The 15865-nt window shown below is 46.3% G+C and overlaps 1 protein-coding gene across 1 annotated transcript in view; it reads left to right on the plus strand.

The window, feature by feature from the left end:
* Positions 1–15865, plus strand: part of Dock2 (dedicator of cytokinesis 2) — a 408847-nt gene that overhangs the window by 46771 nt on the left and 346211 nt on the right. Inside the window, exons 6-8 of the mRNA XM_015997613.3 lie at positions 2984–3132; positions 9939–10074; positions 12249–12403. Of these exons, the coding sequence (XP_015853099.2) occupies positions 2984–3132; positions 9939–10074; positions 12249–12403 (440 nt within the window). The remainder of the gene's footprint in view (positions 1–2983; positions 3133–9938; positions 10075–12248; positions 12404–15865) is intronic.

A 15865-nucleotide genomic window follows, 5' to 3' on the forward strand; every position in this document is an offset into this window, starting at 1 on the left:
CGGCACATGTAGATCACTCAAATCATATTCACACAAGCAGAGGAGCAAACAGGATCCTTGGGGCTTGAGTGATTTCTTATTCATTGCACTACTCTTTACATAGCAGTACTTTAACTCTTTACACAGGTACTGTAGAAATCCGACATTTTGCTCTAAGATGCTTCTATAGCAAGTCAACCATGCCTTTTACCCTACGGTAGGAATAGTTAAGTCATTTCACTGTTGTGTCTATGACTTTTGCCATATCTGCACAGCATATATGTGACACGTAATACCTAAATTGGATGTCCTTTTAGTAGACGTAGAAAATTTATATGAAGAATGTCATAGCACGCCCTGTCACCCCAATATCACATTTCTGATTACTCTAAGCCAAGTGCATGCGTGACAATTCCGTTAGTCACGGATTGCCTAGAGTTGGCCTTAGACTCCTTAACCCAGTCCTCACTTCAGATGCCAGTTACAGCCAGGGTCCCCAGGCCACCTGCATTTCTGTTGCAGGTGGCTACAGACTGTGGGATCCCCACCTGGGCGACCCCTTTCTCACGGTAGGTTTCAAGATTCATTGGGATTTCCCAGACATCAGGAAAGTTCTATACGGAAGATGACAACTGTAGTGTAAACGATATAAACCCAGGGTCAGCCTGATGGAAGAGACAGGTAGGGCAGTCATGTCCTCTAGCTAATGCACCCTGTCAGCACTGCCTGGGATGCTCAGGCAGCTTATTGCTCAAGAGTCTTAATTAAAGTTGCATTATGTAGACTCGATGCATTGCATCATCTGCCATTGGAGAGAAAAGGCAGCTCAGAGTGGGGTTGAAAGTTCTGCTCCCTAATCAATTGTGTGGCTGGTTCTTCTGGTCATCAGACCCCATCCCGAAGCTATCTAGGGGTCCACCAAAGTTGCATTATTAGCACAAAACCACCAATGGATGAAAAGAGCTCTTTCAAAACCATGGAAGACATTCCTGTTGCTTAGTGTGTATTTTAAGGGCTTTATGAGCGCTGCCCTAAACCAGAGACAGAGGCCAAATATATATGTTTTTCATTATATCACAACACTTTTCCTAAGGGAGAGGTAAAAGTATTTGGCATCATTGGAAGATGATTTTCCAAATAAGTGCAGTAAAAACAAGATGGGCCAAGGATGGCACTTAGTATTAGAACACTTGCCTGGGCAGAGGTTCACCTGAGCACTAGTGCGCATCCCTTGCCCTCTGCTCTCCTGTTATGCACGAGATGTGACCAGTTGCTTCAAGCTCCTGCTGTCTTAACTTTCCCACCATGATGGACTGTACTTGGCACTATGAGCAGGAATAAATCCTCCCTCCCTTGAGTTGCTATTTGTCAGGGGATTTTACTGCAGCAAACCAAGTGTTGTTACTCGGTGCTTATTACAGTACCTGTCAAAAAGCAAGCTCCGAGTCCCATACCTTCCTTCTCCGTTAAAACATGAGTTGAGCTGAAGAGATGGTGCAATGGATGAAAGTGCTTGCTGTACAGGCAAGAGGACCTGAGTTTGAATCCTCACACCCTGTGTAAAAGTCAGATGTGCAGTGTGATCATCTGCAGCCCCTGCACTGCTAATGTGAGATGGGAGGCAGATTTAAGAGAATCCCTGGATGCTCCCAGACCAGCCAGGCATACACAGCAGGAAAAACTGCAAGAGACTCTGTAGAAGGAGAGGAGCACCATCCAAGGTGTTCCTCTGACCTCTATATACATGCTGTGGTACAGATGTGCCTGTATTTATATGCTCACACATCTGTAATACACACACACACACACACACACACACACACACACACACACACACACACACACGATAATAAATGTGCAAGAGGAAACTATGCCTTTCTATTTCTGTTAAAGATAGAAAGAAACAAGGGCCACATGATAGGTCAGGGTTATTTGACGTTGTATCTTTGTCCACCCACCCTGCATCCCACAGAAGCCACGTCTTAGGCATGCTGCCCTAACAACAGCCCCTTCGATCAGAGAAATAGTTCTGGCCCCCTGTCTTAAAAGACCCAAGCTCTGGAGCTTCCATTATAGCAGGTGTTCATGATGACGTTCATGTACAATGAGCCCCTTTGTGTTGGAAATTCTCCCACTTTCAGCTTGTCCAGTTACCTGAGAGAGATGACGTAAGCGTAGGGAGATTCTTTTTGGTTCATGGCTTCAGTCATTGATTTTAGCTCCATGATTTGGCCTGGCATCATCGCAGTAGGAACACATGGAGGAGAAGAGCTGTCTACATCGTGATGGACAGGAAGCAGAAGGTGGGATGCGGGGTCAGAGACTTGATAGAACCTCCAATGACCCACCTCCCAAAGAAGAGTCATCAATGAGGAGCGAACATTTAATACATGCCATTTCATATTCACATTGCAGCACCTCTCTTGGACACAAGTCAGAAAACTCTGTTTCTTTAGCTATCTTATATATTTACCAAAATGGATGGAAGGAAATATTTGCAAAATGGACTGTCTTTGAGTACCAGTTTTTGGCTATTAGATTTATTTTTTATTTTTATTTTATGTGTATGACTATTTTGCCTCTATGCATGTCTGTGTACTGCACGAATGTCTATTCCAGCAGAGGCCCAAAGAGGGGTTCAGAGCCCCTGGAACTAGGGATGCAGAGAGTTAGAAGCCACTGTGTGGGTGTTGGGAATCAAACCTAGGTCCTCTAAAGAGCAGTTAGTGTTAATAACTGCTGAGCCATGTTTCCAGCCCTGGCTGTTAGATTTTTATTTATTTATTTTTTTTAACTGGGAAGACATTGGGAATAATTCTGCTTTTGGAAAATTCCAGTGGCCCAAGGAGGAGGAATATATTGGTAGCTGAGCATCACTCTGTCTCTTCACGGCTGGGCAAGGTGGGGGAGAGGTCTGATTGTGCACTCCTCACCCATGACTGGGGCCTAACTTGTTGAATATCTTTGGTGTGGGTAGACATTCACCATTGTTTCTGTCTCATAGGCCAGCAAGAAGGAACGCTTCCTTCAAGTGCAGTCCATGATGTACGACCTGATGGAATGGCGGTCCCAGCTCCTCTCAGGAACTCTTCCCAAGGATGAGCTGAAGGAGCTGAAGCAGAAGGTCACGTCCAAGATCGACTACGGCAACAAGTACCTCTTGTCTCTGAAGACCTGCTTCCCTCCCCAGCCTCTCCTTCTTCCTCTTCTTCCTTAGAGAAGCCTGGTTTCACTTTTAGACGGGGAGTTTGCCACTTTCTATTTGGGAGAAGGCTGCTACCTTCTCCCCGCGTGTGTGTCTGTGTTATCACACCCCGGGGCGCAGGGGCACACAGGCAGAGTGGAGGCTTGCTTTTGCGGTCGCTATTACTGGGTTCTGCACAGATTTAGGACACTATTTAACCTACTTCCAAGGGACGGGAGAGTGCAGCCATGCTCATTCACTTTCAGCTTGCTGCCACTGTACCTCTGCGTGGACAAAGCTCCCCCTTTAACTCGTCATGGGAGCTTTACTGTCCCATGCCCCATTTGGAGTCACCCACGCCTCCAGCTGACTCACACAGTTACAGAAGTGTTTACCAATGGAAACAGAGGCAAGAGGTGGTTGACATCTGAATGCTCTGGCGTTGTGGAGAAAATGAAACAAATTGATGAGGCAAGGCTGTCCACTGACACCAACAGCAGTAACGTTAGTGTTAGAATTAACACGCGATTGGCGCTTGTTAAACACCAGGCTTTGTGCTGAGTTTCTTACAGACATGGTTTCACTTACTTCTTTCAATAACTCTGTAGGGCATGTAGTTTTATTACTCCCATTTTATTCTTCATTTTGGATGAAGGAACTGAGGCTCTTAAAGACATGAGGCTGGGCTGGAGAGATGTCTCCAGAGTTAAGAGCACTCATTATAGCAGGGTGGTGGTAGCACACGCTTTTAATCCCAGCACTCAGGAGGCAGAGGCAGACAAATCTCTGAGTTCGAGGCCAGCCTGGTCTACAAAGCAAGTTCCAGGACAGCCAGAGCTACACAGAGAAACCCTATCTAAATATATATATAAATCACTCATTGCTCTTACACAGGATGCCAGTTTAATTCCCACACATACCTGGTGACTCAATGCTTATAATGCCAGCTCTAGGGGATCCAACCCTCTCTCATGGACTCTGAGAGCATCTGCACTCACACATGTGCACACACACATGAACACCAAATAAAAATAAAATAACTCATTTTTTAAGGAATGAAGTTAGTTTTTCAGAGTTGCATAGCTGGTCAATGGCACTCCAGGGTATAGACGAGCAGGGTGTAGACCAGCAGGATGTAGGCCTCCAGGGTGTAGACCAGCAGTGTAGGCCCCCAGGGTGTAGACCAGCAGGGTGTAGACCTCCAGGGTGTAGGCCCCCAGGGTGTAGATGCCCCCAGGGTGTAGACCAGCAGGGTGTAGACCAGCAAGGTGTAGACCCCCAGGGTGTAGACCAGCAAAGTGTAGACCCCTAGGGTGTAGGCCCCCAGGGTGTAGACCCCCCAGGGTGTAGACCGGCAGGGTGTAGACTGGCAGGGTGTAGACCAGCAGGGTGTAGACCCCCAGGGTGTAGACCCCCCAGGGTGTAGGCCCCCAGGGTGTAGACCCCCCAGGGTGTAGACCGGCAGGGTGTAGACCTATGCTGTTGGAAAACTATAAAGCCCCTCTCCCCTTTTTTAGTGTCCAAACCCGTATGCATATTTTCACTTATTTCAGCATAAATGTGTGAAGCAATTATAATTAGATTGATTTCCTCCTATGTGTGGGTACTGCAGAAATGCAAGTCCCTATCCATTAAGGGCTACCCAGGGCTACAGTCCAGTTAGGAGTATGTGATGAGCGAACAGCTGTGTATTGTCATGAGTTTGATAATTTAGGAAGCAAGAATGCTGTTCATCGATTTGGAGATGGGCACTAGGGGAAGCTCCTTGAAGGAGATGGTCCTTGGGTTTTGAAGGATGAAGAGGTTTTAAGCTGACACAAAAGGGGCATCGAGGTATAGGAGAGATCATTGCATGTTCAGAGACTGCAGAGAGGGGAGCTGAACCCTAGGCCGGAGGGGGAGTCTCTAGAGAATAGGAGGACATTCCTTGGTAGTCAGTCAGGCTCTCTTGCCTTCATCGAGTTCACTAGGATGAGGCTCCAATGTAGAAAGCTGAGGCCAGTGGTCACCTGCTTCTCATCTCAGAAGTTCGTCCCTCTGCTGGACCGTTGATGGCATCTTGGAAGTGTGTCCAAATCTATTTCCACAGCATGTCATCCCACAGTGATAGGGTTTTCCATGCAGCTGCTTCTGCCATGGGTCTGCTAGTGTCTTCAGATGAGGACAGTTGCAGCTGAGCCTGTGGGAATTGAGGGTGTTTTCTGCTTTGCCGAATAATCTTCAGACTTTATTTCCTCAGTGGGTCTCCTGAGAAGGTCTAGGGTGGTAGAAATGACCATCATTTAGAGGAAGTCCTCCTCAGTTCCCTTACTGCCCCTCTGGCTGTGGTAGGTATTCCTGAGCCCCTGAGTACCCGGAAGAGCCAACCATAGTCTCTGTCCTCTGAATTCATGGCTGTCTGAGTCATCTCCGACTCCGTGCTGGGTGGGGGGTGGTGGGCTCTCCCACAGTGGTAACTGAATGAGTGGAGGGTGATAGTGACAGAGGGGAGAGGAAGAGAGCTCCCCCTAAACTAGGCTCCCTTCTGTAACAGTCCCTAGCCCAGTCTGATGTCTTCAGTTTCAGCCATTCCCTTTGGGGAAGTGACAGATGTCCTACCATGGAGACCAGGGACCTGAGCTCAGGGGTCCTTTGCTTCTTGCTCCCCTTGCCTGCAGCTTCAGCTGGAAGTGAGAGAACTGGGCACTTGACTGTTGCTCTAATATCTTGGGCTCGTGGCTCTTGTACAGGATGGATGGTTTCCTTGCATCCAGGAGGCCAGCATCTGGACAGAACTTCAAGGCAGCAAAAAGAACATCAGAGCAGATGGATCTGAGTCTTGGAAAGATGTTGAGTCCCTCCATTCCACTGTTCAGATATCAGACCTGTATTGTACATTGTATGTAGGGTAGTGTCTTTGGATACAGACTTGTGCAATGTGTACTACAGCCTCCATGTGAAACAGGAAGTGAGTAGGCACGGAACACTGGTGGCAGCTTTCTGAGCACTCTCTATTTGGCAGGAATATTTTAATCACCTCCCACATACGAATTCAGCTCTCATACAATGAGCTTAGAAGGTGGGTACTATCACAATCAGCATTTCTCTATAAGGAAACTGAGGCTCACAGGGTGCTAGGTGCTTTGACTCCAGAGGCAGTAGCCAGGTAGTATAGCTCCAGAGTCCAAGTACTTCCATCCTGTGCTCTTCCTCCACGGGTCTGCATGGCTTAGTGAGGGAGGCAGATAAGCCAAGAGGCACTTTGGGTGAGAAGATATACCTACCTATCAAGGGTGGGGTGCACACAGACAAGAGGGGTAAGGAAACGAAGTGGATGGCAACTGCCCTGACTGACAAGCAACAAAAGTCACTTCCTGGGTTTTCCAATCTCCTCTGTTGCTATGGGAAACACTCTAACCGAAAGCAACCCAAAAGTGGAAAAGATTTACATGGCTTACACTTCTAGGACACAGTCCATCATTGTGAGAATTCAAGGCAGGTACTCAAACAGGAGCTTGAAGGAGAATTCATGGAGCAATTCTGCTTTCTGGCTCACTCATAGGCTCATGCTTAGATAGCACAGAACCACCTGTCTGGGGATGGTGCTGCCCACAGTGGACTGCAGCCTCCTGCATCAATTACTCACCAAGATAGTTCCCCACAGACATATGCATAGGCCAATGGTCCTCAACCTCCCTAACACTGAGACCCTTTAACACAGTTCCTCATGCTGTGGTGACCCCCCAACCATAAAATTATTTCATTGCTACTTTATAATTGTAATTTTGCTACTGTTATGAATCATAACATAAATATCTGATATGCAACCCCTGTGGGGGTCATGACCTGCAGGTTGAGAGCCACTGGCATAGGCTAACCAGCTCTAGGAAGTTCCTCAATTGGTGACTCTAGGCAGTCAAGTTAACAATTAAAACTAACTAGGACACCAGGTGAAGGGTTGCAATGGCTAATCTTAACTGTCACTTGATTGGATTACTAAATGCTGAGGATGAATAAAACGTTAGTTCAGGTGTGTCTGTGAAGGTGTTACCAGGGGCCCCGAGGACTCAGGCTGTTTTAATTCCTTGATGAATTCATGGTATGGCAGCATTATTGGAAGGTGATGAGAGGAAGTAGGTGTCTATGGGATGTGTTCTTGGGAGCTACATCTTACCCTGCTCCCAGCCTGGATCCCCCTTTCTCTCCTTCAAGGCCACCATAATGTGAACTGTTCTGCTCCGTCATCATGTCCCCACCTGAACTGGTGAGCCAAGGCAAAATCTGTTTCCCTAAAGCATTTGGTGACAACAACCAGAAGGTCTGGTTAACACAAGTAGTCACGAGAAACTCAGAGCAACGGTCAGGGAAATGGGTGATGAATGCAGACAAGCGCTAGGAAGGAGCCTTGAGGGCCTCGTAGAGCAGCCTGGATCTGTTCAGTGTGTAATGGTGAGCTTGGCAAAATCTAGTAGAGGTTTCCTTTATGCTCTTTCTTTTAAAAATGTTTGTGGGGTGGGGGAGGGCTTCCTTTCATACCCCTCCTCAGATTTATAGTATTACTTTCTTGAACAGAAGAGAGCAATAGGGCTCCCTCCTGAGGAGACCGCATCGAAACACCCCGTTCCCAAAACTGAATAAATGCTGATTCAGCACAGTGGTGTCCACTTGAAAGACAGCCTCCGCTGCTCCCAGGTTCTAAGAGAGAATGACAGTGAGCAAGCTCTTCCATATCCAAGCAATGAGAAAACCTCAAATGACTTCTCAAAGTCCCAAGACAGCTGGACCTGGGAGGATGTATTATTCATTCACTTCAGAACTGAATCCACTTTGATCAATTTTGAGGGGAAGAGCTAGAGAGATCTCGAGGCTAAATTATGTATCGGCTCTGCTCCATCTTTTCTGAGTCACACGAGCCTCTGCTCAGCATTAGCTGGGAGCATTTATCCCCCTTGGCACCGCTGTCTGGGCAGCATGGCCATGCAATGTTATGAGTCATATTTAGCTGGGAGTTAATTTTCTAATGAATGTCCAAATGGGTGATCCTTGGCTCTCTCCTGTTTGTATTTGGATGAGATGCAAGGTGTGCCTCCAATTCTGGTGCTTAAATAAGAGTGAAGATGTTATCTCCTTCGTTTGCCCTTGATGTCCTTCTGAAGTCTGGTATGTTGTGATGGGACCTAGCAAGATGACTGTTGGCCTTCTCTGAACCTCCAGCTCTTCTGACCTTTCTTCTGAGTGTGGCTGATTGACACGCTCTGACCAGCATTAAGTGCAAGAGGAGCTTCAAGTTACAGCCTGCCAACCAGCTCCTTCTTCCAGCCCAATCCATACACTGCTCCGAGGAGCAAAACAGTTTACAGTAGAGGTGCAGAGAGCAGGCAGGGAGCTGTGTTAGCTTGTATTAACACTGATTCCGAGAAAACGAGCTAGCTCCCTCTTCGTAGTCTCTTTTAAATCTAGAAAATGGGACTACTAACAGAACCTGCTTCTCAGGGTTGGGGGTGGTGAGGGTACCACGGCTGAAGATAGTTGATGCTTGTGAGTTTCCTGTCCGTGCTGTTGGTGTCTCCGGTGACAGGCAGAGTGACAGGTGCTGTTGACACAAATCAATACCAAAGAAGTGAAAGCCTGTGGCCTGAAGCCAAGCAGCTGAAGAGCAAGCAGTGGGTAGCAATCACTATATCTCAGATTGTTTGACCCCAACAACCATTTCACATTATTTGTTGAATGATATAGGAATACCTCTATGTGTGTGTGCGCGCGCGCGCGTGCGCGAGCGCGCATGTGCATGTGTGTGTATGTGCATGTGTGTGTGTGCATGTGTGTGTGTGTGCATGTGTGTGTGTGTGCATGTGTGTGTGTGTGTGTGCATGTGTGTGTGTGTGCGTGTGTGTGTGTGTATGTGTGTGTGTGTATGTGTGTGTTCATGTGTGTGTATGTGCATGTGTGTGTGTATGTGTGTGTGCATGTATGTATATGTGTGTGTGTGTGTGTGTAGTAAAACATTAAACAATCTGAGATACTACACATGCTTCCTTTGACTTCTCCAGGTCTCCCAGCCCCAGGTACTCTGCTTTTTTCCTGGGTAACCCAAATCTGTGGTATGGTCCTTTTTGCATTTAGATCTCTGTTCATAGCTATTCTTGTACACACAACTAGGACACACATCTGACACACATCTGGCTAGGTTTGTCATTGTTCTGTTTTCTGTGGCTTGATTTATTTCACATAAAATACACTATTTTTCCACGTTTTATTTTGTTCATGGAGATATTTTACTAGACATGCCAAAATTACATACTATCTCTGTGTGTGCATGTTTTCATGTACGCAGGTGCACATGTGTGTGCAGATGCAGACAGAGGCGAGAGGACAGCCTGAAGGATCCTTCTTCAGGCTCCACCCACTGGTTCTCATTTATTTGTGTTGCACAGGGTCTTTCACTGGCCGAGAACTCACCAAGTTGTCTGGGCTGGCCAGCCAGTGAGCGCTAGGGAGCTGCTTGTTTCTCCAGCGCTGGGATTTCAAGCATCTGCCACCATACCTGCTTTTGTTCTGTGGCTTCAGAGACTCTAACTCAGGTCCCCTTGCTTGGAAAGAGCGTTTTCCTGACTGAGCCATCTCACCAGCCCCCAAACGATACACTTTTAACTCCACTCCCTAGTTTTCCATTACTGATCAGTTTACTTAGCCATTTCCCTTTTCCTGGAGGTTTTAGCTTTTAATCAACCCTTTGCTGCAGAAGACACCCTGAAGGCCTCTACAGTGAGTGTCACCTCCGGTTCTTGCCTTACAGAATCCTTGAGCTCGATCTGATCGTCAGAGATGAAGATGGAAACATACTGGACCCTGATAACACCAGCATCATCAGCTTGTTCCATGCTCATGAGGAGGCTACTGAAAAGATCACAGAGCGCATCAAAGAAGAAATGGTGAGCTTTGTTCTGGAGGCTTTGTCCAAGCAAAGCTGGCATTTAGCGCATCCTAAACTTAAAATAGGCCAGTGGACTGCACTGTGTCATGCAAAGGGCCATCTGTCCTACAACCTGAGATGATCGGTAATAATGCAGGCTTTATTAAGTTTGTGTACTTGGATCTGTAAGTCATTAGGCATGCATCCCACAAGTAGTTAAATGCTAGGCATGTTTCCCAGTCTCAGAGCTTTTAGATTCTAGAGTAAAGAAGAGAAGAAAGATAGCAAAATGTAAATTAATTAGTTAAAAATTAATTGCAGCTAATGTTAAAATACAATAAAGTAGGCACTGTGAGTCAGGGGTTGCTTTAAGAGGTTTGGGCAGGAAAGGTCTCTTGGAGGAGTGAAAGAATAATGTGAAGCCACCAGTACTGAGGGGATCTGTTGGCCAGTGCTCCAGGCAGAGGAACTAGCAGGTGCTCCAGGCAGGGGAAACAGCAGGTGCTCCAGGCAGAGGAACTAGCAGGTGCTCCAGGCAGGGGAAACAGCAGGTGCTCCAGGCAGGGGAAACAGCAGGTGCTCCAGGCAGGGGAAACAGCAGGTGCTCCAGGCAGGGGGAACAGCAAATGCAAAGGCACTGAGGGAAGGTGGAGTTCTGAAGTCCAGTGTGGGCGGGGCACGCTCAGCTGTGCGGAGTGAACTGAATTGCGGAGGTAGGCAGCAGAGTCTGACTCCAGAGCAGCCTGGGGGATTGTGGGAAAGAGATCAGATGTCAGTCTACGTAGGATGGCAAGCCAGCAAAAGACTTCAAGGAAGATTAAGTCTGATTTACATTTAAAAATGGTCACTTTAGCTGCCGTGTGTTTTTAATCTTAATTAAAACTTTGTTTTTAAGAAACCTGTAAATAAAAACATCATGCACCAAAATCAATTATTCATGGATAAGTGCATAAAAATAGATTTGATAGTGAAAACGAAGAGTCTAACGTGGAGCTCTGTGGTCTCAGAATGGTGGTTTTAACTGTATAGACTTTGGCTCTGGTTAATTGCTGTGAGTTATTGGAAAGCAACTGCACTTTGGTGGCATTGCTATCATGTAGTAAAAACCACTCTCTCTGAGCGTCACTCAGGTGGATGTTCCACTCAACAGTTAGCATATAGACAGTGTCACCACCTCCCTGACAAACTTCTTCACGCACCTTCCTCATCCCGAAGTCTAGCAACCCCTAATTTGTACTTTTTTTTTTGCTAGTTCTGACTCTTCTAGAGTTTCCAAGTAGAATATCCAGTGTTATTTCTCTTGGACATGTCTGACTTAGCACATTGCTTTGGGAATTCATTTTCGTATGCATACTAATGAACATTTTGGTTCTTTTCATTGCTGAGCCAGGCTATTGCTGACTTAGTGTTGATGTGTTTATCACTGGTCATGCTGACGGTCTACATCACTGATTGTAGGGTGTTTGGGTAGCTGCCAATGTGCAACTGACATAACACTGCTAAGAGCTTTGTCTTAGTGTTTCTGTTGCTGTGGTTAAACCTCATGACCAAAAGCAACTTGAGGAAAGGGTTTACTTCATCTTGCAACTCACACGCCATCACTAAGGGGAGTCAGGGCTGGCACTCCAGGGAGGAACAGGAGCAGAGGCTGTGGAGGAATGCTGCTTACTATCCTGCTCCTCATAGCTTGCTCAGCCTGCTTTCTTACTCAACTCAGGCCTACCTGCCCAGGCATGCCACTGCCCACAGTGGGCTGTGCCCTCTTCTCTCAGTTAGCAATCAAGAACATTCTTGACACACACACTTGCCTGTGGGCTAATGTTATGGAGGGATTTTCTCAGTTGAGAGTCTTCCTTCCCATGTGAATTTCGCTTGTGTCAAGTTGACATGAAATTAGCCCAAACACAAGCACTTACAAACATACATTTTCTTTATGGCTTGTGCTTTTTATGCCACTAACTTCATGGGAAATTATGGGTCAGTGGTGACATCTCCCAAGATAGGAAGATGAAAGCAGGATCAAAGTGACAACCCTCAGACCGCAGACACTTACGGTGGTTGAACTGGCTGGATCCAGTTCAACTATTCAGGCTTAAGTGGAAGAGCCCCTCAGACTCTGGACAGTGTTCTGTTGTTTTAAGTAGTACTGGGATAACTTGTTTATCTTCATTTCTTCTTCTTTCTATGCTTCAGTCAAAAGACCAGCCCGATTATGGGATGTATTCTCGGATCTCCTCATCTCCCACCCACAGCCTCTATGTCTTTGTGAGAAACTTCGTGTGCAGAATTGGGGAGGATGCTGAGCTCTTCATGTCCCTCTATGACCCCAACAAGCAAAGGGTCATAAGGTCAGTGTGTTCAGTGTGTCCTGGCTTCTCTCCTATGGGAAGCTGGACTTGGCAGTGCACAGAGGATCTTTTCTTCCCACCATTCTTTGTGGAGTAATTCCTGCCAGAAAAGAAACTGAGCATCAATGAAGGTGTGGGAGAACTCCTTTGGAGGGTTTGGGAGTTGGATGGAAGTGCTATTTGCCCCTAGATTTCTTTTCTCAGTGGGTTTATGGTTATGATAATGTGTTTTGGTTTCAGAAAATTACAAGATTCAGATAAGTAGCAATGGGCAGAATAAAAGTACCTGTCTTTAAAACGTGAGCTGAGAAATGAATGGTGAAAAATCTCAACCCTCCATAAAAGCTCATATCCCTGTTCTTGTTTGATTTTCCTCAACCCCAGTGAGGCTGCTAAACAGTCTTACCCCAGAGCCTGCTGCTTGCAAACTGTGAGCGTTGACCTCTCTGGGCCATTACTTTCAGGCTTTAATGAGAAAAAGCACAGGTGAATATGGGCACAGCATACCAGTGGGCTATCATCATGGCTCTGTGCCATTGCCTGCTCTTGGGAATGGAGGAAGTGAAGAAATTTCTGGGTGTCTCAGCTCAAGGAGGGGAAATCCCTTTGGGAATCTTGAAGAAGATTGTCACCCCCAGCTCCATCCGCCTCCCCTGGGCTTGTGGCTCAGCCAGTCCTTGCTGTGAGGTGATCCTTACCTGTTTCTGTGCAGTGGGAGTTTTGGAGCAATAGTTCCTGTTGATATATTAACCTGGAGCAGAATTATGCTCTTTCTATGTTTATGGGAAAATGACATTTTCCTAGTTCAATGTTGAGGTGATTAGACGAAGTCACAGGCAGTGCCTAGTGAATAGTGGTGCTTTAGTTAACAGTGGTTCTAAACTGTTAACCACGGGGATAGTGAAACATGGCAGGGTGGTTCAGCTAGGATGACTGCACTGGCCGAGGTCTGTATTCAACCTCATTTGATCCTGGAGTGAAATTTGGGTGAGAAGGTGAAACTTGAAGAGGTCAGAAAACATGCCCAAAGTCACACATGTTTATAAATGACAGAACTGAAGCTTATATCCATGCCCACCTTACTTCAAAGACAAGTTATATCCCATTTAATTTTGCCTCCCAGGTATGAGTTGTGCCATATACTTTATGGTTACCCCCCGAGTTTCAGCTCCATTCCTGTGGAAAGCTAGACTTTATCATACATCTAAGTCCCTATATTTCACCTGGCTCAATTTTAGTGGATGTGATGCTAGAACTAGATACGTGATCACATCCACTAGATACTAGACATAAACTAGTTCCTGCTCCTTTAGGGCCCTTGAGTCGTGTGTCACAGGCTCCTTGCTATCTCCTAAAAACTGCATTGGAGGCACTGGTGAAAAAAGAATCTTGACAGCATTGTTAGGACCCCCGAGTCCATTAGATACATGACAACTTGCGTCTGCTTTGGTGAGGGTGCCTGGCCCCCTGGCCTACTCAATGATGGATGGCCTCAGCCAGCTTTGTGGAGGGAGGCCATAGATCACAGAGATGGCCGCTTTGCTCTCTGATATATCACCCTGGATGATATGCTCTATGGGATGTGTCTGAGTGATGCCTTTGGGAGTGCCTGGGACACAGGGAAGCCCTTAGGAAGAGCAGAAAGGGGGGCAAAAGCACCAAGATCATGAAAATGCAGAACAGGTGAAAACAAAGCCCAGAAGAGAGGCTGGGAACACCCTAGTGTTAGTCTGACTTGGCCTAGATGCTCTTTTTCTCAAAGTGGAATCTCCATTCCTACCCACTCTACCCACTCTTCACCTGCTGTCCCAACCAGAAGTTAAGGCATCCTCTGTGGGGGCTCAGATGTGGACTGGAGACAACTCGTCTGGTACTGATCTTCCCATGTCAGGACCATTTGTGGCCAGGTTCCCAGGATCCCCAAAGAGATCTGGTTGGAAATTGAAAATGCAATTTTGTAGGACAAAACCTCATTGGCCCGGGCATGAGGCCAGTCCTGAGCTTCTGTCCCCTAGAGTTTAAGAGGATGGGACAATCCTTCCTCCTCCTCACCTGTGTCAGTGGCTCGACCCTTAAGATTCTGTCATCAGTTCTTCTTGAGCAAGAATGGATGGGAGCAGTTCAGCCCTCTAAATTGCTTTTCTTATTTATGATTACATTTCTCTCTGAAGGAAATTGCTGGTGCCTGCTGTTTAGATGCAGCAGGCTGGTCAGAAAGGGGATGGCTACATGTGATGAAAGGTACTGGACTGAACCCAGGTACTTCAATAAGAGCAATCCATAAATAACCAAAGGGAATCATTTAAATTTTTTTGACAGAGCCTCCTTGGATAGTTTGCTATCAATCCCACTGAAAATTTTATCTCTTACAAAAAAAATGAAATTGTATACTTAATTTGATTGTGTTTTGACTATTGGTTGATTGAAGGCTGGACCCCATGTGTTCTAGGTTCCATGTCCTTCTCTAGTTTTGTTCCAGCTCCTTGGGTTGACATTGTGAGTAAGTCTGGCTGGCTGGAGTAGGCTTGTCGTCTCAGCTATCCTGAAGACTGAGGCAAAGGGATTGTGAGTTCAAGGCCACCCTGGGAAACTTAGCAAGACCTGTTTCAAAATTAAAAACAACAACAGGACTGAGGGTATAGCTCTGCAGCTGAGCACTTACCTGGCATGCACAAGCCCATGGCATGCACAAGCCCATGGCATGCACAAGCCTATGGCATGCACAAGCCTATGGCATGCACAAGCCCATGGCATGCACAAGCCCATGGCTTCAATACCCACTGTTTTCAAAATAAGCAAAAACAAAAACAATAACCTAACAATAAAACTCCAAACAAACAACTACCATTCTGAGTTGAAGGAAGGAGTGTGTGTGTGTGTGTGTGTGTGTGTGTGTGTGAGAGAGAGAGAGAGAGAGAGAGAGAGAGAGAGAGAGAGAGAGAGAGAGAATCTAAGTAAGGCAGTTTTCTTTCACCTGACTGAATTCTTTTATGCTGCCTACTGGATTGAATTTAGTTATATTATTTTAATTTTCTTAATTCAAATTAGTGGGCATTTATTTGGCACCAACTGTATGCTTCTGGATGGCATAGAACATCTAATGACTCAACTCAGCAAAGTGTACTATGCTTCTAAGTAACATTAGTACTGACATCAGTCTTTCTGGCCTGGTGGACCAGGTAGTCCTCACCACACAGGGTGTATGTGGTTGATGGCAAATGATGATGCCTGAGTCTTGTGGGATCTCTGAGTGGTGGGTTGTCACCATTCCCTCATATAATTCTTCACTGAATTTCCATCACTTTAGAGTTTTCTTCAAAGTTTGTTTTATTTTACATGTATGTGTGTGCTCATTTGTTTCTTTGGGGTTTTGTTGTTGTTTTGTTTTATTTTTTCAAGACAGGGTTTCTCTATGTAATGGTCCTGGCTGTCTTGGAACTCACTCTGTAGACCAGGCTGGCC

Source organism: Peromyscus maniculatus, chromosome 8 (assembly GCF_049852395.1).
Source record: "Peromyscus maniculatus bairdii isolate BWxNUB_F1_BW_parent chromosome 8, HU_Pman_BW_mat_3.1, whole genome shotgun sequence".
Lineage (NCBI taxonomy): Eukaryota > Metazoa > Chordata > Mammalia > Rodentia > Cricetidae > Peromyscus > Peromyscus maniculatus.